Source organism: Anser cygnoides, chromosome 4, assembly GCF_040182565.1.
Source record: "Anser cygnoides isolate HZ-2024a breed goose chromosome 4, Taihu_goose_T2T_genome, whole genome shotgun sequence".
NCBI lineage: Eukaryota > Metazoa > Chordata > Aves > Anseriformes > Anatidae > Anser > Anser cygnoides.
The window spans coordinates 50,082,737-50,104,332 of NC_089876.1; the positions used below are offsets into that span (position 1 = coordinate 50,082,737).

The following is a 21,596-nucleotide window of genomic DNA, read 5'->3' on the forward strand; positions in this document are numbered from 1 at the left end:
TTCTTGTATGTATGCATGTGTGTATCCCTATATGCTCCTTCTGCGTTCTGTTACGGGTGGGTGCGTTTTCTTTTCAGACTTTGAGACTAAAAGTAATGCTTTATGTACAATGTACAACTTCTGGTCCTGAAGGAAAGGCTGCACATAGTCCAAATCACTTAAGTAATGCAATAATCATGGAAGCAGTCTATTATTTGGGTTCTGTTTCAGTTTGTGCTTCCTTTTGTGCAGAAGTTTTAGAAAAATTATGTGATACACATGCAAATGATACTTAGTAAAATAAACAAAACATACAAACAAAAACAACAAACTAATAAATGTCATCATCAGATTTCTTTTCCCCATAAAGTACTTTAATAAAGTAATTTAAATAAAAACTTCCAGATGTACTTTATATTATTTTTAAAGACTTGCATTTATTTGATTTTAAGTCATTGTTTCAGTTGTCTTCACACAAATATCTTACTACCAGCTGAGTCTTCTAAGAGTATTTGGACATCAGTGTGTTTCTGGCAGATATAAAAAGGAGGCCTGCACATCTCCTGTATGCTCTACAAGGAAGGAGATTGAATTACTATTATTTTGCATCCTGGGGCTTGACAACATTTGCCACATCTGAAGATGCTGAAGCAACTTTGACTTGATTAATGCTCTTTTAAGTTCTAATTTCTGGTCTCTTGCTTCGTCATTCTGTCGGAGTCTTCATTCCCAAGCCAATGTCCTGTAATTGTGAGAAAATAAAAGGTGGAGTTTTCTTTCTCCCAATGTGCTCACGACACGTTCTGCAATATGAATGTTGACTTCAAAGTAGCCTGTGTAATTACTTCTCCTTTGAATGTAATCATGGCCTCCTTCCAAAGTATTTTCTGTTTTGCTATTATATGCAAGAGTTTCAGAATATCAAGTTTTACATAGCTGGAGTTGAGCTGATGTTAACTTGTTTACAAAGATCAAAGCATGCACATATGGTTACATGGTATGTTGATTTGTACTTTTTGGCTTCCTGTTCGGAATGAGGTTCTTGCTGAGGAATGTGTGGAACTTGGGCTAGCTCTCCCAGCACACTACGTTCCTAGAAGAGAGCTTCTGTTTGCAGTGCCATACATGGGAAAGGCTGGATTCCCTGCAGATGTGGGACAAAAAGCTTTTATAGCATCCTTTAGGAAACAGCATTTCTTGTGGCTGTGGGATGCCTCAAAAACTTCTGAGATGCATTAAAACTGTTGGAGTAAATATAGCCTTCAGTAGTGAATAATCTACCTTGTGGTTTGCTGATGAGCTCATCTTGAATTTATTACGTGTGTTTAGGAGATGGACAAAGATCACATTTGAGTGCAAATTCAACAGCAGTATTGACCAGAACTAAATCAGTTTTTAAAATACTTGAAGTAATAGTCTAGTTTTTACTGTAACTTACAGTAAGTGCAATTTCTAACTGTTCCAGTTTAACACAAGAATTGAAATGCTTGTCTACCTTCTGTACAAGGCATTTTCTCCCCTATTACCATCATAATAATGGTACCAAAATGCTCTAAAACTCAAGAGCCAGTGGTGAACTTTTGTGACTTTATCAAGAATGTACTTCCTCTGCTTCAAATTCATATGGGAACAAAACTTGCTTGTTAAAGTGATTCTGTTTCCTATAACTCCTACTCTTGGATGGCCTGTTGCCCAGAATCTTTTCAGACCAGTAGGGTACAGACTATCCAGCATGTTCTATAAGGAGTATTTTCATTTTAAAATTTGATATCTAACAATGACTGTTCATTTTCTTCTGGTATGTTGTCACCAATAACCTCATGTCCACTTGTAATGAACCTCTCAAAGCAGAGGACTGGTGGGAGAAGGTGAGGAGCCAGGCACTGGAAGCAGACAGTAGCTTTTCGGTTTCTGTATAGTTTTGGCAAGGTTGATTCTATGGTGGGAAATGGTGTCTGAAAAAGAGGAAGCTCTGTGGTTCAAAAAGCTTCTTGCTGTGCAAGGAAGACAGATTTTTCATTAGCAGAAAGTTGTATACAATACATGAGACTTAGTTATATACAACGCAGAAATTGCTTATAAGAGGAGTTCTCGGAGATGGTCCAAAGACTAAATCCAAAATACTGTGTGTGGGTGAAGGGTGAAGGTGATTAAGCTTGATTCTTGAACAAATGGAATTAGGATCTAAATTCTTTATGAAAAATTTCTGAATTATCAAGGTACCACTACAAACCTGTCACTTATGGACAGAAAAAGGATTGTTTTTTAGTGAGCAGACATAAGTAAAATCCTGAAAGAGATGAGGGCGAGGGAAACTTTTATCAGCCTATTGGCTATTGAAGTGAATAAATTAGGAAGTTAGCGTAAACAACGATAAGCCTTTTAAATGGCACACCAAACCCAAATCAGCTCTTTTGGACCTCTTGTCAACTTCTTTGAGCCTTCTTGCTGAGGCACTTTTGTCTGCTTTTATGATACTGCTATGGATAGCCGATCATTGGCACACTGAGGTTCTGAAGACAAATCCTGCAAGGGATGAGAATTTCTTTCCTAAATTTAAATATAGTTTCTCATTTGGATGTTCATAGAGCCTCTTAGGCAAATCTCTGGCTGACTGTCTGTCAAACAGCCCGTGTGTTTGTGGTCAGCTTCAGTGCTCTGGGATGTCCAAGGGAGGCAGTGGGTTTTGTTTCCTTCCCACCCTCAGTAAATTACTGCGCCCATTTCCTTAAGACAATAGACAGAAATGTGTTTTTTTTCCTTCCCACCAAGTTAATGTTGTGTTTCCTAGTATGTGGTAAGGCCTATTATAGTTGCTCTCTGTTATGCATTCGCTATTTGCCTGACAAATGCGGCATAAGTGTTTTAATCCTCCTCCCTAGACAGAGGATTTTCCTACAGGAAATGCTCTCTACTTTGAGCCCTCTGGGATTTTAGCATTAAAATCTGTTGGTAATTTTTTAAGTTAAGTTGCTGAATTCTAACAAAATGATTGTTAGAATTGATTTACCATGTTTTTTTACATTGATTTATCATGCAGCATAAGTTATTGTATTATCTATTGAGCTTGAACGTGAGCTAATGCAATGTGATCGTCTGTTTTTTTTAAAGGTTGCATTGTTTCTTCATAGAGCAATGTACTTTTATCAGATAACTTTATAAATGAGATCAGTATCATTTTACCCACTTTATAATTTTTTTTATGGGAGCAATTACATGTAATGTCCTAAATCAAATCTGATCTTGGATAAACTAATAACTCTAATGCTTAGACTTAATGATTTATTCTCTTAAATTAAGAAATTAGCTAAGCTTTAAAATGATGGTTAATTTCTGTAAGGGCTGGAGGCAAATGTGAAAATGCTGACTAACTTCAGAAAGTGAAGCCTTTTGTGACACTGATACAAATCGTAATTAAAAATGACTTCTTTCTCTTTCAGACTGATGTGTGAAACTGTTAGATATGAAAGGCATGAAGCAAATGAAGTCCTATACTAGTAAGTGTTTCTTCTTCCCTTCATATGGTGTTAATTCTAATTATATTCTGAGTAATTCATTCTGAAGTGTGGACAGCATTTAATGCCATCTCCCTTCCCCAGTGCAGTCTGTAAACATCAGTAAGCTACTCCATTTTCATCATGAAACAATGGAGAAATTTACTGGTTCTGGGGAGAGAGCTTCTAGTGACTTACTTGCTGAAGTGTGTTATATTTTTTGTATTCAGTGAGATTTTACAGAATTAGTATGTGGGATGTCTTCTCATTAGAATAAGTTGTCATTTGGTTTCGCATCAGTTTTGTCAAAGTAGTAGTGACCAGCATCTCACGCCAGAGGTGCCAAATCGACAAATCTAATGTGGCTTGTAATTAACTGGGATGTGATCTAATGTCATCTCAGATTTACAATAAACATCTGAGAGCTGCAGTTTCTTCTTTTACACAATCAACTTACTGGTTGATTTATACAATCAGCATTTATACAATCAGCTTACTGGTTGATTGTATAAACGGTTAAATAGGTTTATCAGATTTTCATTCACTGCAGCTAGTCCAGGCTCTAAATGAAGATTTGCTGGGTTGTCTGGTATTATTTGAATATTAATGCATGCAAAGAATGCACCTGTGTACCTCTTTTATGCATATGTATTTTTTTTCCTGCATTGACCATCATAAGGAAGATGTGATTGAACAAACTTCAATGCTAAGCCTTGACTATTCCACAAGGTTAAATTAATGTCTACTGAAACATATTAATCATTTACGTATGGGAAATGCACAAGGTCAAAGTCTGTAGATGGGTAGATTATTTTGTAATCAGATCAATATAATCTTTGTAATTAATTTTACAGATTAATTTGCCAGTAACCATTGTGCTGGTGTTTTGTCCTTCTGTAGCCAGTTGGGTTTTGTGTCCATTATGTGTCCCAGAGTTTTTGTTTAGTTGTAATGTCTTGGCTCATTCTAACCATTTGAATTATATGCTGAATTAATCAAGGCTACTACTTACACATAAAAGCAAAGCAGGGAAAGTTATCAGGGAATACATGTCTAAGAAAATAAAATCTGCAAACAGAAAATTGTGAAATCAGGGTTAACATGAAGTGCTTTTTGCCAATCCTTTGCATTGATTCACTTTGTCACTCCTTTCGTGTGACTTCATCTTCACCTTGGTTGTTTGCCTGTCATTCCTATTTACTCACTTCTTGACATTTTTTTTCTCCTTGATTTATTCGGTAGATTTAATAGGCAGTTTGGCAGTTTCTACATATAGATGCTAATGCAAAATGCACTTGCTCTAGCATTTCACATCTCTGAAAAAAATTGATAAAATCATTCAGTGTTATCTTTTGGGTTCAGCCTATTAAATATTAGATCAAAGTTTTGAAGTCATGAGTGTATATTATGTCAATCTGAGTTGTAGGTTTATATTTTATTTTAATGGGCGATTTGAGATCTGTGTGGACAGAGAATCCCTCGACCCCAAAATCTAATTTCAACATTCTATTTTTAGCACAATAAACCTGGAGAGATACCTTTTTGTGCTGCATAAATTCAACGTACATACAGGGAATGGCATTCTTCTAGGCAGAACTCCAAATTTATAAAGTACATGTTATGAAAAACTCTTAGACTACTGCAGGGGATAAGCAATATGATAAAGGTTAGAATCAATGCGCTTGGTTATAAGATTTAGGAAATGAACTTGGAGCACACAACCTGGTCGCTTGCATTGAACGTGTCAGAATTCTTCACTCAAAGTTCTTCTTTCTTTCATGGAGGCTAAGGGCTTTTTTGTTTGTTTTTCAGTTTAAATGGGAAGTCTAAGTCAGCTTTTTTCCCAGCAATGATATGATTTGCATGGAAATTTGAAATTGGGTGCTAATCTTCTGCGTTCATTAGAAAAATCTATTAAAATAGCTGCAACTGTTGGAGCTGTTGATTGACCTGTGTGTGTGACCTCCCTGAGGCACAGCTTAATGTCTTAGTGAGAATAAGCTAAATTCTTATCTGTAGATGCTGTTTATTTTATCAAATTTCATTCACTGTTAAAATTTTGTTTCTATATGCGTTGTCAGCTGTATTTATAAAAATGGTAAATTTCTGTTGCATATAGGCAATGCTGAAAATAATAGTCTGCATTCGGTATAAACACAGACAACTTTTTATTTTCTGTTTTTAAAGAAGTTGTTAATGTTCTAAGTGTCTCTGTAGATCCTTTTTTATTGGCCAAAGGGATAAAATGGAGCACGTTGTTTAAAATTGGCTTATCTGCATTTACTTTACTATCAGCGGGTGTGCATGGTAGTGACAAATTCTCAAACCCTACGGCCATATCCCTGTTTAAATGGAAACTGGGTTATTAAGAGTGGCAGTTCAGCTCGAGTTATTCTTCATTTGCCAGTCATCCTACTACTTTCATTTGATGGGAGGTTAATGATAAAAGGGCTTAAAACCTTCAAGGCAAAGTTACAGAATTGAGATTTTACTTGACACGCATACCTGGCTTTTTTTACCTGCTTCATTTATTCAAATCTACCTAAAAATACTATTTAAAAATATTGAGTTTGGTCACTTGATGCATATTTTGTGGGTAGTTCAAAGAAAAAAATGGTTTTTTTCATAACCATGTAATAGTCACAGCTGTCATATCCAAAAGTAAGTTTCTAATTAACATTTTTCTTGGAAACCAAAGTTTTAGGAGATTTGTAGATAGATGGTGCATGTACCTCTGGAGAGTAGAACAGAATTTTTCAGATCAAAATTTAAATGTTTGCTATGGTAGCAGAAAGGGACCTTTGGCAATAAATATTTTACTTCTAAGCTTTTGATTTTTTTTTTTTCTTTTTCCTCCCTCATTAGTCATACAGTGGCTGGATTTGGTTTTCAGCCATGCTGTTCAGTATTTCTGTATGTATTTGAAAGTGTCTCATTTGCTCGAGCCTCCCAAGTCCTGTGTGAGGCATCCCCAGTACACATCTGGGTTCTCTTCCTGCGATTTTTACTGTTGCTGTAATTAAAAAGCATGACCATTTGAAACAGAACTTGTCATCTTCTGTTTTAGATGGAACAAAGTCATTGCCCTATCTAAAGCTGTGTTTTAATATTGTGCAAAAATTTTCTCGTATGTGGTATAGGAGGATTGGGCTGACTGTGGGAATGCCTTAGCAGAGATGTTCCTTGGTATCTAGATCAGTGCATCTCGGTGCTCTTTGGCTTACTCTTTGTGTAAGGAAGTCTTGTATATCTTTAAGCTTCTCCGTTTTCCTCACTACAGATATCTGACTGGCAGAAAATATTTGTTTTGATGACCTGCTTTCCGAAGTCACTCAATGATAACACCCTCAGTGTTTTGGAATTGCCATGCCACAGCACAGCATGTTTTTGTGCTCGTCTTCTCTTTGGCTTCTGTGCAGTTGAGCCTGGAGCTCACTCAGCTGCTGTTTATGTTGTTTTAAAAACAAGCAAACAAACAAAAACTCAACCCAGGTTGTTGGGAAGTGTTTTATTTTTTAGAGAAATTTTCAGCCTGATAGGGATAAGCTTCTACCTACCATGTGTCCCTCCTGACGAGATTGTGAGATGCTTAGTCTGGATTTAAGCTGGTATCAGTAACAAATTTCTCAGTCTGTAGCAGTTTAGTAATATGCCAGTTGTTTTGATTGCGTTGATAGTTAGAAAACGACAAGTATTAAAGGAACTGTATTTGTCTCCTGTGCATCTTGAATTTTAATGTTAAGGTCTGTGGTTGGAAGCATCTCCCATTTAACACCAATGTTTTTGTGTACTCTCATGTTACTCAGTTGTGCAACCTTCTGTCTTAATTTTTTTTTTCCCAGTGGTCTGTATTGTGAAACAAAAGTAGAATGTGTACATACAAGCTGGAGGTGGGAGAAGGAAAATGTTAGCATAAAACTGAGTTATTACTACAGAGAATATCCACAACTAAGATAAGAAACGACAGTCTCAGTGTTTCTAAATTTCTGATTAGGTTGGCTGAGTTTGCTAGTAGGTGGTTTTACACAATTATATTTTTTTTCTTGCTGCTTTCCTTATTCTCTTGTTGTCAAACAATCGTGTACTGACATGAAAAACATCCACTCATGCCAAGACTGCAGTGCTTATGGTGAGGCTGCAAGTTGTTAGAATATTTTAGTTGATAAACACAGTCTTAATCTATAATAATAAAGTTTAAAAATCATTGCTGGGGGGAAGGGTATGAGAAGCGGAGAAGGCTATGAAAAGGCTAACTTCAAATTCTTTTTGGATATTTTCAGGTCTAGTTGCTGTATTATCAGTATCCAGTCTTAGCCAAGTTTTCTGAGGTATATCATTTTCGAGTTACATCACTGCAGCAAATCTCCAGCCCCTAAATCCTTGGTTTGGGCTCGCTGTGAGGAGGTCTCCAGCACTGGCTTGGCCCGGTCAGCAAAGCCGGAGGTGATTTAAATCTGGAAAGGCAATAAAGGAGAATGATATTTTTAGTTGCTGCTAAAATACTTAGTTTTCTTAAATATAAATGCTGACATCTTTTTATTTAGGTGGAGAAGAACATTTTAAGAATACTGGACGGCACTAGCTTTGTGTAGTTTTGGGGCAGATCGTGTTAGATGGTTGCCCTCAGGAGCTGGGAAGGTGGCTGCAGAGCAGAGACTGCTGGGGACATGCTCAGCAGGCTGCTCTTCTGGAAAGGAGATGGGCTGAGATCTGCCCTTTGGTCGTGCATTGCGCACACAGCTGAGGAAGGATTCTGGATGTAGTTTGTAAAGCGTCCCGGTGTGTCTTAGCCAGACTGCTAAAACAGAGTTTTGTTTGCAGCTGTAGGTCTATGTCATTAACACACAGCTGCTCTGTGAGAGACGGTCAGGTGAGAAATGGATCTGTTGGATTCTTTAAGAATGGGAACCTGAGAGTTGATTTTTGAAGTCCTACAATAAGAGTGATGTTGAGCAAATTCTTGGATCTCTCACACTAGAATATTGCCCGAAGACTTTCAAAAGGATAGAAGCAGCAAAAAACCAACCAACCAAAAAACCCCACAAAGTGGCTCTTCAATTATGCATAGACTTACTTAATTGTGCAATGAAGCGTAAGAAAGGTGAGCTAAAAGGTTGCTGGTTAGCTATTGGTGCAGGATCTTTAAGCAGAACAGCTCTGCAGAGCCCGCCTCACTGAAATTGTTTTCTGACACTTGTGTTAGGGAGGTGTGCTTGTATGTTCTGAATGTGTTCACGAAGGTTTATAATGGTGGTATCTTAAAGACAAGTTATTCTGTATAGATATGATCTCTATATATACAGTTATATTTTTTAATTATTAAGCTTAAAGCCTACATCATTCCAGAAATTACTGAGAGGAGTATGTAAGGATCAAGCTGACATTTACATTAGTGATATTCTTGGTGATCAGTAATATTTATTCTCTTGTATTCTTAATGCTTTACATGAAACCAGAATTTTTGATTTTGAACAGGATGTACCTGTTTTTAGAGGCTTAGGTCACATTTCTGCAGTTACTGCTTTTTTTTCCTGAATGTTATTGACTTCAGAAAATCCCTACAAAAGATATCTTCCTTGATCCTCTTAGGAATATGAGACATTTTGAAAATGATTTAAAATGCTTTGAATGAACAGTAAATTCAGAATACATCTGTTTGAGGAATCTCTCTGTATCCGCATCCTAATTTTCAGGTAGACATCTTCAGGCAATATATATTAATTCTGCTTATGCATCCGTAGATTTCTGTGGAAGTCATACAGTAATTTAATAATGCAAAGAACTGCTATAGCATGGCTGGTCTATTTTTTTCTTTTTTTCCCCCTACCGCTTAAAGTATTCCTAAAGGTGCATTATACCTGCTTATAGTTGGGCGGTTGCCCAAGTAGTGTTGGGATACTGCCAGTTCTGCACTGCAGTAAATCAGGATCCTGAATTTACACATCTTCTTGTGGATATGTTTTCCATGGGGAATATCTTAGGCAATGTATATCATTAAAACAAATAAATTCAAGGACTTGGCAGTTAGGTCTCTGTAAGCAGACACAGGAATCAAGGCTTCTTAATAGTGTCAGTGATCGATGTTACAGTCTGTTGGCTTTGCATAGTCAGTTCCAAATTTGTGTTATTGTTTGACCTGATTTTGAGACTTTAAGACTAAAATGAAGTTTTTGAAGGGATTTTAATTTGCAGCTTCCTCATGGTATATGTTTTACTAAAGGCTATCAAGTTTTTATCATTGCTGTAATTTTGAGAATAACAGCCTTGATTTTTGGAGAAATATTGTAAAGGAATAAAATTTAGTAGCAGAGTTGTCTGGCTAGAATGACCACAGAATATTTTGGTTGCAAGATCATACTATTTTACTACAACTGTCATCCTTTTCCTTATGATTTAGGAGACTCTATTTTCTTTGGACTGAATTTCTCCTCTCTGATATCAAGGAGCAGTAATTCACTGTCCGAGTATGACACCAAGATTTCAATGACAATAGACCAGCTAGATTAAATATATTTAAACATATACAGTTGCAGTATGTATTTAATAATCATCTATTTAATCAGCTAAGTCTAACAGACTGGTACTTGCTAACGAAATTTCAATAATCTGATTTGATTGAATTTTCTGTTTGATTTTTACTGATATTCTATTTTAAAATGGAAGAGATTACAAACAAATGAAATACTCTGAAGAAAACCATGCTCCTCATGATATGCTTCCATATACACTGAGGAATTGTTTCCGGGACTGAATGCTTCATTTATTCTTTGTTTCCCAGTCTTGCTACCAGGAGACAAGACACCAGTTTTCATCTAATGTCCATTAATAAAAGATAACCACAGACATAAGTTGAAATATGCATGCTAAGACACTCATTTAATGAAAATTAGAAGCTCTAATTTGAGTTAACAGTTTTATGACTGGATATAGTTTGACTTTCATTTATTTAGAGTGAAGATATGGAGTAAGAATAAACATAGCTTGAATGTGTTCCATATTTTAAAAAAAATGGAAATTTTATGTGGCAGACATATTCAGTATCCAACATGTTTTATTTCTGTGTTTGGGATATTCTTCTTAATGTCACGAAGCATATTTAAAACGCTGTTGCAGATACTAGGTATCTGCATAACTAACTAAGTAAGATTATGGACGATTCTGACGATGAGTAAATGATTTTTTTGATTATTCTGAGTATTGCAATGACAGAGTGCTAGTGGGTAGGCTCTTTGGGCAAAGAGATGTCTACCTGAGAGAACTGTTTAACTGGAAGACATGTTTAACATACCAAGCCACTTCAGGGCTGAAAGTCTAATTGTGGCAATGGTTATTCAATTAAACAAATGCTACACTATGTATAGCTCTCAGCATACAGAGGATAGTTCAAATGAGCAAAGAGAAACAGACAGATTAATCTGCTGAAACAATATCCTATGGAACATAAGCCTGCAGAGCAATGTTCCTTCTAATTTCTTCTTGTGTAGCATTAAATGCCTGAAGGAGGTCCCAGTTCTGACATGTCAAATTTCCTTTGTTCCTCAAGTGGAGACCTGGGAGTACGAACAGTGTCTGTTCTGAGTTACTCTGTGCTTGCGCTCTGAAATTTATTCAACTCGTATTGAGTATGAGTTCATAAAAGTGTAATCTGCTAGGTACATCTTGGTTTGAGATATAATTCCTTTCATCAAAATAACTACAAAAGTTATAGCTGTAAGAGCAGTACTATATACAGTTTAAACAAATCTTGAATTGTTTAGTAGTTGAAAATGCAATGATCCACAAAAAAACCAACAAAGTAGATCTTCCACAACCAAGAAAATGTACTTGCCAATTTCTCGATGTTTTTTGTGAAGTAGCTTGGAAAATACAGGATCGTACCTCTGAACCGGAAGGTAGCTTCGTTGGGTGTTGATGTTTGATTTAGTGGTGTTGCTGAGCACTGGACTGAATATCCAGTGTTGAAGGGAGAATGACGCTTCTGTTGTTAGAGCTCAGCCGTAGTTACATGCAATCAGTTTCCGTACTTGCTTCCATTGAGTCCTGTGTACTCCTTAACTTCTTTGCTGTTTTAAATGGGTCAGCTGAGAAATATGATGAGAAAGTGGTTGAGGCAGCAAAGACTTCTGTTTAGCATATGCTTTCAAGTCCAGATGCTGAACATTGCTACTGAAGTGAAGTCTCATTTGACAGAAATAAAGCATGTCCCAGTGAAACCACATGCACTCAAGTAGTCATGTGCTGAGCATGATTTGTTGTTCCAGAGATTTTGGAGTGCAACATCCCAATTTGAGGAGGAGAGAGAATTAAAGGGATTGCAATGGCCCTAACGTATAGCTATTTCTAAAGACTTCTTAAAGAAAAGTCATGCATCAGGACTTGTTAGGTGTAGCATAGGGGAGGATTTACTAGAGACAGCGTGGAGATTGGGATTTATTGGGTCTTTCAGTAGGTTGAGTTAAATCTTCATTGTTTCTGAGCATTTTGGAAGTTTTTTCACTACCTTATTTGATCAGGAAATCCAAAACCTAAAATTGGAAGAACTCTGCTACTGTATAATAATGCCCTTCAGAATCGGTACATGTGGGGAACGTGTATTGAAACAAGTTACTACTTGTGCATTTTTTTAATGTTTTGGAAACATGAAGTTTCCAGACTGGACGGTTTGAGTGACAACTATGAATTTACTTTCCGAAGTTCTGTCTTCAGCTTTTTTTCCTGTCAGTTTTGAAGTTGAGAAGTATGTTGTCTGGCTGCAGGTTGTAGCTGTGTAAAAAGGACTACGTCAAGGAAGCTAGGGAGGAAAATTTAAGGGGAAGGTATTACAATCCAGTCTCTGGATTTCCTTTTCTCGTTCCTGAATTCACGTAAGTCATGCTCTTCTTCATTCCGGAAAATTAAATACAGATTCTCCAGGAAATCCCCTGCCCTCAAGTGCTGTAATATTAGAGTCAAGGTTTAAAGTAGCTTTATTTGGGTTTTATACAGCTGATTTAAATGTAGATTATGAAAAAAAAAAGTCTGCATAGCAGTAACTATTTTGGCATTGGCCTTGTTTTGCACCACTTTCAGGTGCAAATTTCAGGACCATTAAATTGGGGTACCTGAGTCCTTTTGTTGTCTTCATGGAATAAAAATCCTGTCTTCCGCTAAAGACCATTTCTTGTTCTTGAGTTTCAGATTTTCCTCTGCACTGCAGCTGAGTGCTCTTAAAGGATGTAGACCCATGAGCAGTAACGTAATCCTAGTGTGGTAACACAACTGTAATTGTAGAGTGACTGGTATCCTGCCTATAGCCCTGCTGGTTCTGTAAAGCTTGGATGGGAATCCCCAAGGTTGAACTGGGTTCTTGTTGGCTTTGACATAGCTAGGACAGAATGACTACGTGTGTTAATTTTCTCCAACTGCCTCTTAAGATTAGACTTTTTGGGTTGATTTAGTTCTGATTCTGAGCAGGATAAACTGCCTGTGCCATCTTTCTTAGTAACAAATCTTGTTTTCTGTAACTTGGGGAGGTGGATAGCTGTGCTCCATTTGGTAGGTGCTGTAACTTGAACAGTTCTGAGTTTCATCCAGATGAATACCCAGAACAGTAGATGAGCTGGAAGGAAAAATGAGAAACCACACACAAAAAAAACCAACCAAACAAAAAACCACCAAAAAAATACAACCAAATCTAGAACAAAAGGAAGAAATCCCCACAGTCGTACATATTTGAAGCAATGTATGCCATTGTTTAAGGCCAACAAGTGAAGCCATTTCTTGCCTGCAAAAGAAGATCAGTGAATACCTGCTGGGAAATGTACAGTATGTGCCAATAACTGTCCTGATTTCAGGTGTTTCCGCTCACTAGCGGGGAGGGAGGGAGGGACTCCAAGCTACGTGGAAGTCCTGCCTGTCCAGGTTGGGAGGGCTTTGCTTTCAGGCTGGAGTAGATCTTCCACTGCACTTCTAGTCTTGTAGTGCCAGACTGCTGCTGTGTCACCAAAGGTGGTTGTGTTGGCTAGCACTGGCACCTTTAGAAAACTCAGTGTTGAAAAGATCTGCTTTGGGCAATGCTGGATGAAGTGCCTAAGTGCCGTTAACACACTCGTGCAAACACAGTCAGAGATGTCCTTTCTACAAAATCCTTTTAACCATAGTTTGTTGCCAACCCTTTGATGCTATCTTCAGGAAGACAAACAGTTTCTCTGTGTACTATCATTGGTAGGCAGTATTCTATCAGTTAAAGAAAGCTCAGTAATTAGGCTTAGGTTTCTTCTCTAGAATTATTATTCTTTTGTTTAAAAACAAAATGTAAAATGTGTTTGCAGAGAGAGCCTTTAAATAAGTGTTCTGCATCTGCTAAAATGGTATCCGCATGAGTCGTCCTGTGGCTTGAAAAAGTGCTTTTGTATATCAATACTGTAGCTCCTCTGCAGTTTCTTGTGTAGTTCCTTGTAGGCATAAAAGTCCTGAGGAATGTAGGATGTGTTATTGTTGACGAATGTCAAGCACAGCACAGAAATGTGGAAACTCAATGGAAAGCCACTTCATGTTTGCATAGTGTAGTGAAAAGCACAGGATCCTTAAAATGAAAAGATTGTACGTGGGTTGTGTAACAGCACTTTCTAGCAAAACAGCTGGCTGCCAAAATAGCTTTGTTAAGGTTTAATTCAAAACAAGTGAAGTGCAGCAAGTGTTGAGGAGCACAGGAGTTAAATATATTTTCATATAAAAGGAGTAGATCAGTCTTGCATTTGTCTGTGCCTTAATTTGGAGGGAAATGTGTGTTCTGGGGAAAAGAATGTGTTTTCGGCATGTGTGTTTTCTTAAATGTTTTGTTCAAGACTATATTAAGACATTAGTAACTGTAACGATGAAGAGAATGAAAATACATCAGTGTTCTTGTTCTTGAAGACTGTCTTGGAGATATTTATGATGTTTTGTTGGCTGGCACTGAAAGCTTATAAGAACACACAGTATCTTTTGAGGAAGGTATCCCGAATGCATTTATCTTCTGTAGTAAGCTTCCACAATTATGGTGCACCAATATTAAAGATGTGTGTACATGTTTGTTCAGATAATTAGGGTTTAACACAGTGGAATTGTTTTGTTTTGCATAACATGATGCAGGTACCTTAGGAGAGCTTGGAGATTCACAAATATGAGTATAAAAGTGGCTATCAAAGTGCACATAAAGCAAAAGGAAAACAAAACCAATCAGGTAATCAAAATCAAACTTGAGGAGATAGTATCATCACTCTCATCTGTCAAGTAAACGTATGCTTTTTTTGATTATATATAAAGTGGACAAAGTATGGTGCTTGTGACAGATGAATGAGAAGGAGCAACAACTGCTCCTTTCAGGGGAAGTGCAATGCATAAACCTGTGAATTGGCACAAAAAAAAAAGAAAGAGTTGAACGATTAACTGAGTGAAAAGTCATGCTCTGTCCAATCCAGTAAGAAAAACTTAAACCACTGCAGTTAAATGTATACTCATTATAGCTATTTGTTAAATAACTGGAAGTTAGACTCAAAAGAAGCATAAGGATGGATTTGGATATTGAACATATTGACTGATGCTTGTGAAAACCAGTGCCTGTCATTCTCATTGGAGTTAAAGATGCCCAATGAGAAAAGATAGCTAAAGCCCCTTATGAATAGATGGTTTGGCAGAGGGATTTAAATCGATCACTGGCCTTTGAAGGAAAAAGAAAAGCTTGTGTATTACAAGGTTTTGCACAATTTGAAATATTTGACTGTTGGTTTAAAGGCATCTTTTATTCTTGTTTCAATTATTGGAAATGGCTTTCTGTAAAAGTATAAACAAATAGATTTTTTTGCCTTAGGGTCATAAAGTCTCTGACCCCAGCTGAGTTTACTTTTTTTGTCAGACTACACATTTATACTTAGTCAAATAATTTTCAGGAAAAGGAGGAAAAAAACACACAAAACACTTTCACCAACTTAAGTGATAATATAATGCACTGTAATATGTGTGGAAAAATTATCATTGAAATCCTAATAGAGTTACTTCCCAGGAACTTGGGAAATCCAGTTTAACAAATCAGTCTAGCAGCCTTTGCTGAAAATGACTATTTTAGAAACTTTCAAGTATGCTGATTGGTGCAGATTATTAGTATTTAGAATGGCATCCGTTAAAAAACAAACAACGAAACAACCCAGCAGACTTGAAGTTCAGCAGCAGTGCTGGTTATATGTGTGTCAGTTTAGGACTTTTTTTTTGGGGGGGGGGGGGGGGGGGGGGGGGGGGAGGGGGGTATGACGCAGTGTGCATATGGATGTGTGATTTTACTGAGGTGTTTGTTTATGCTTTTAAGAGCTATGTTGTCTTTTAAAGTGCTGCTTTTCTCTGCATTAATCTGGCTCTCTGTATCTATGTGCAATGGTGATTTTTCTGGAGTAACAAGTTTGAGGGCAGTATAGATCCGTATGAGAAACAAGCATGAGAAGCACGTTTCTAAGAAGTCAGGCTGAAACACTTCAATTCTCTAAATCAAAACTGTTCGTTGTCTTAACTGTGATGACATGTGAGTGCTTAATTTCCTATTGTCCATCAGTATAAAGTAGTATTTCCTGAAGTCTGCATTTTGAAGATAGTAAGTGTTCACTCCCCGGAGAAGACTTTCCTCTCTTTAACCTAGATGAGTTTCTGCCCTTGTCAGCTGCAGGTGTTTTCAGTCTAGGTACTGCATCTTTTTATGCAGTAAGCTTTTGTGTAAATTCAGCAACAAAACACATTGCCTTCCAGAGAGCTTTTGTGCCTATTTTTCTTCTTAAATTAGCTTCTTGACTGTGAGCTGTGAAGTCATCTGTGAACAAGGTACATTAGAGGCTGTTATCTTCTATGATTTGCTATGGTACTTGTTCTCAGCGGAGGTGTTTTGCCAATTTACTTTTGACTGGCCTGTAGAACTGCTTACAGACTTAATGTTTGATAAACTCATGTATCAAACAAGTAAAAAGCCCTGCAACTTTTTACTGAAGCTTTCCCGTGGACAAACCCAGGGTGGAATGTATGGTTGCATTTCTAGGGAAGTACAGGTGGGGCATGTGCATACACAAGGTCTGTAGAGGAGCACTGGTGTAGCTTCACTTGCCAGAAGCTACTGATGTAAACTTCTAGATCAGTAAAAACACAAAAACTTTGAAGACTTGTTTGCTGAACCCAAGTTCATTCATGTTGTTAAATCAGTAGTAAGAGTAATACGCTGTCTGAGGTGCTTTTAAAATTTATTGTTGTTTCTATTTACTCTGCTTGCTTCTTTTTAGAGCAAATACATTGATATGGTACAAACTGCTGCACCGCACAGCCTTAAATGCCGTACTTGTTTTGCCAGCTTGGTCATAGACTGATAGAAAAAGAAATGTTGGCTGCGTCCTCTTTGTTAGTTCCAGGGTTTTTGGACATAGACGATGTCCTCAATTTCCTCTGTTAATTCTCCATCTTTCTGATGTTTGTCCCTTAACTCGTGGTTGTATTGCACAGAGTAAAATGGGAATAGAGTAACTTTCTGAATTTTAGAGTTCGCCGTTTTGCTCTTTGGCTGTTTTAGGCCAGCTCCCTTTCTCTTTCTAACTTCACCTTTTCCTTTAGAAAGCACAATACAGTGAGTGTCAAGGAAATGGCATTCCTGTTTTGAGGACCCTGCCAATGCAGGTGCTTTTAAAATCTTGTTTCATCACATAAAAAACATGCTGCTAACTGCACATAGCCTACTTACATTTGAGGTTGGGTTTTAATACTATGCTGTCATCGTCATTAAAGGATGTGGGCTGTTCTTGCTTGAAGTTAGAACTAATTGTTGCTAAAGACTTGAGACATGTAATTTTAAAAAATGAAGGTGCTACAGATTAATTAAGTAATCTGCATCTCTTAGAGTGTCACTGGGGACATAGTTTTCGGCTAAGAACACTAGCACAGTTACTAATTGGATTCAAGCATGCCATTACTGAGCTGCTTTGGAAGAAGAGGTAGGAGTGGCAAAAACTGAAGTACAGGCATTCTGAGTACAGGCTGTTGAAATGGCACAAGATTTCTACTGCAGCTATTTCTAGTAACCTTAAGAAACTACTTTGTTTTCCTAACTAAACATTACTTGAACTTATCCAAGTTTCTAAGCCTATAAGAAAAAATTTGTATTACTCAAGTAGCAAGTTCTCAATCTACGATAGAATGAACTGGGACTGCATGACAACATCTTCATTTGTGTCCCTTGTTGGTGAGAGAAGGGACAATAAACTTTTATTAGCAATTTATTCTTGGGCTGCGAAGAAGCACAAATTGGGAAGTAACTGGTAGTAGCAGTAGATAAGGTCGACTACAAATCTTACGTAGGTTTACCTCTGCAAATGTTTCCGGAACTCTCTTACTGTGTGGAAAGGCAGGATGATGCCGAGGGGCAGATTTCTTGAGAAAAGGAGGGAAGATTTCTAGAACTGGGAAAGGAGGAGGCCTTATTTATTTATAGAGTGAAAGATGCAAGAGGAAAGTAGTGGATTCAACAGAATACAATGTCATGTATTTACTGTAGCTTGATTTCCTTTTGTTAACTTTCAATTATATTTCATTGGATTTTTGTGCCGTTACCAAATGGATAGATACACATTTTAAAAAGTGAAATATGTGGAATGAGGCATTCTAATAATGTATGTGTTTGCAGGTAGAAATTGGACTAGTTTGAAGACATTGTTCTGTAAATGATTGAACTAGGATCTTCTTTTGGAATTTTGAGCATTTTTGGCTCTTTGTGATGTTCTTTCTACTGGAAATTTGGTAGTGCTATCAGTTGCTTAAATCAAGTGTCTTACTCTGTCTTCTTCTTTATTGCAGCCCTGATGATATTGGTACCTGTTGGTATATCTTGCTGTCTGGTTCAGTCTTCATTAAAGAATCTATGTTTCTTCCAAGGAGCAGGTATGTCAGCTATGAATAATCTGCATTTAAACAAAACTCATGTTAGATGTAGACAATTTTTAGAATTGAAAGGCAACTTTTATGCTTAATAGAAGCGGAGAAGTATACATGTGCTTTTCCTACCTTTACTGGCTTGTAGTAGTTTTACGCCTGCAGCTAGAGTTGAAAGCCCATCATTTTTGACACTGTACAAACACCCAAAGCATCATCAAAGACTGCTAATGTAAAAAACAAACACAAAAACAATACAACAACAACAACAAAAAACCACCCTGTCCCTAAACCCCCAAAACAGAATGAAGTACTGGGTAGACCGTTCCTGTGCGTAATCAGATGTTAAGCTCTAGTGCATCCTATGATTTATGTTGCTTTTCTGAGGCTTTACTTTGCACAAGACTTCAGTGCATGTTTTAACATATGCTTAGATCATGTTACTGCCAGTTTTGCTACTTTTCTCTAAGGTTATGCTTTGTGTAAATGAATTTGCAATAAAAAGTGATATTTTATGTGGGGAAAAAGAAAAGTTTGAGACTGTCAAAATTTATATCACTTCAGTAAAAAATATAAAATATTATGAGCTATGGAAAAAATGCAGAAAAACTACAAGGATTTTAGTGGAAGCAGAACAGAATCACTTTAAAATGCTGGTTATATGCATATTCATTCAAACTAGTATAAAAGGTTCCTTTAAAGTAAATAACACATAGTAAAATTTGTGAAAGGCAGAATGAGCGAATGACACCTGGAAACTTCCTTACAGCTTTTAAACAGTGGGAAGCCAATTGAAAGCTATCATTGGTTGGTATACGAACAATTAAATATTCAAATCTGCCTTTCAATGGGAGAAGGACACTGGTCTTGGGACTTCCATTTGATGATGATTGGTATGTTTTTGGTGTAAGCAAATATCTTCCATATTTAAGAGGACAGGCATTGCAGATAAAAAGGCATATTTGATATGCCATCAAACAGCACAGTATATGCTAAAGGTGCAAAATTGGTTATTGTAAAAAATAGCACAACAACAGATTATAGGATCCCTGCTGGTGGCAGATGGAAGAAAATTGTCCCATATGTCATCTCTAAAGAAAAAAAAAAGCTGGCAGAAAGTGCTACCTTTAGATGCCAGGAGAAGGGATACATGATATCTGAATTAATTTAGGGTGGTTGCATATAGTCTGTCACAGGAATCCTCTGTTCCTTTGAAATGCAGCAGTACTTGTGCTTCAGGCATTTTTTGAGATTCGATAAGAGGTGAAATTTTATAAGATAAACAATGAGCTTGTGATTCTTCCTGGGAGAATGAACAGAAAAGTGCAGATCCTGTCTAAGAAAAGCATTCAAGGATTGCTTGCCTGGACAAATGGAGAAATGTTATCTGGGACAGTGTCTGAGTCTAAATCAGAGATTTCATATTGGTGAATTTCAAGTATGGAATGTGGCATTACAGAGTTTTATAATTGTGGATGGAGTCAAATAGCTGCCAAAGCTGGTATCTTGGGAAGCAAATCCAAGAGAGATGATTTGTTAATTAACAAAGATAGCATAACAAGTCCATGAAAGGAAAATTAAGAAGCTTGAATTTAACGATGTGAGATAAAGTATGACTGGAGAGCAAAAACAGTCATTCTAGTAAGAGGATTTGCTTGGCAGAGAGGTTATGGTTATTAAGAGGATAGATGAGGGCCTTGTTTAAATTCAGTACAAAGCTTTTTTACATTGTGAATGAGTAAGCTGCAGTATCTGGGCCTTGGACCTATCCGTGAAGAAGAAAGTTGGGGAAAGTGAGAGAGGGCTTAAATCAGGTTAAATTTCTGACTTGGAATATTGGTGGGTCATAAATGATTTTTAGTTTTTTAAAGCAAAGGCTTGAGAAGAAAAGTAAGTTGTTCAGCTTTACTTATATGTGTAGTGAATTGCTCTTAAGGAAATAGTAAGCTGCTCAGTTATTGGGATTGGGTACAGGAGACACATTAGCAATGATACAGGAAATATGAGTATGGAAGTAGTTGTTAAAGCAGTGCTAGTGTATAAGATAAAGGGGTTTGTACACAGCAGAAGGGGCTAATGTCAAATTTTATGGTGCTATAGTAAAAAGGGGGTGAGACCTTCTCAAAAGGCTGCTGACGAGAAAGAACTAGTAGGGAAATATTTTGAAATCTAAAGAATAGGGTCAAAAGTAGGCAACAGGCAGCTACTGCATAACGGCTTACTTAAACTGACCTTCTACACATACACAGGAATGGCTGTTTGAAGAGCCTTTTTGGTTATTGTGTCATTTGGGAGTCTTGATGTGTTTTTCCGCTCTTTCAAAACAAAACAAAAACCCCACAATAACAACAACAACAAAAAAACACATGTATTTGCTACATTCTGTTAAATGCGGCAAGTTCTCATGAGTTATTGACCTCAGGTAATAGGAAGGGACATAAATATTGTGTTGGTTGGCCAAAGCAATGTCACTTGAATAAGCTTACTGTAAATTCTTATTTAGACTTAATGTTTTTTTCCAGTTTCATCTCTTTCATCTTTGTCAGCTGAGAAAGCTGCTAGGAAATAATTTTGCAACATGTGCAGCTGTGAGTAAGAGAGGAGGATGGAGCTGAGGAGAGGCTGTGTAGGAGCAGAAAGCATGTTCTTCTCCACTAAATCCGAGTGACTCAGAAAGCTCTCGTTCCTTAAACTTCTTTTCCAAGATCTCAGTTTAATCAGTACACCCTCTCCCCCAGCCCCTCCTATCTCCAAACCTGTTACCATCCAAAACCCATAATTTTTTCCTACTTCAGAATTATCCTCTCATCTCTGCAGCCTGCCCTGCACTCCTGCAGTAAATGCCTTTGCCTGGGTTCCTCAGGCCATGTCCTTCCCTCCCAGGAAGGACCTCAGGGGGTGCCAAGGGCTTGTTCAGACTGCAGGTATCCCCTTAACCCGCCCATGCCATAGCCCATCTTAGGCTGTGCTGGCATCGTTTAATCCTGTCTTTTAAGGACCGGCCACAGATACCTTTCCTGCCTCTTCAGAAGCAGCATTTAAGCCTTGATAGCAGGCTGTTTTTTGAAGAAAAAGCTTTGCTGCTAATGACTTACTCAGGGAGCGCTGAGGTCAGAAGCCTGGAGATGTACAGGAGCCCTACACCAGCAGGACCCGTTCTGATGGTTTGGTCAAGCTCAGTCCTTGCTGAATGATGGGTGGGCAGTAGCTGAT

At 37.4% G+C, this 21,596-nt stretch overlaps 1 protein-coding gene across 5 annotated transcripts in view; it reads left to right on the forward strand.

Annotated features, from left to right (window-relative positions):
- Positions 1-21,596, forward strand: part of RAPGEF2 (Rap guanine nucleotide exchange factor 2) — a 183,182-nt gene that overhangs the window by 56,586 nt on the left and 105,000 nt on the right. For all 5 annotated transcript variants that reach the window (XM_048076135.2, XM_066996101.1, XM_066996103.1 and 2 more), the window contains exons 3-4: positions 3,420-3,476; positions 18,309-18,392. In XM_048076135.2, coding sequence (XP_047932092.2) covers positions 3,420-3,476; positions 18,309-18,392 — 141 coding nt within the window. The remainder of the gene's footprint in view (positions 1-3,419; positions 3,477-18,308; positions 18,393-21,596) is intronic.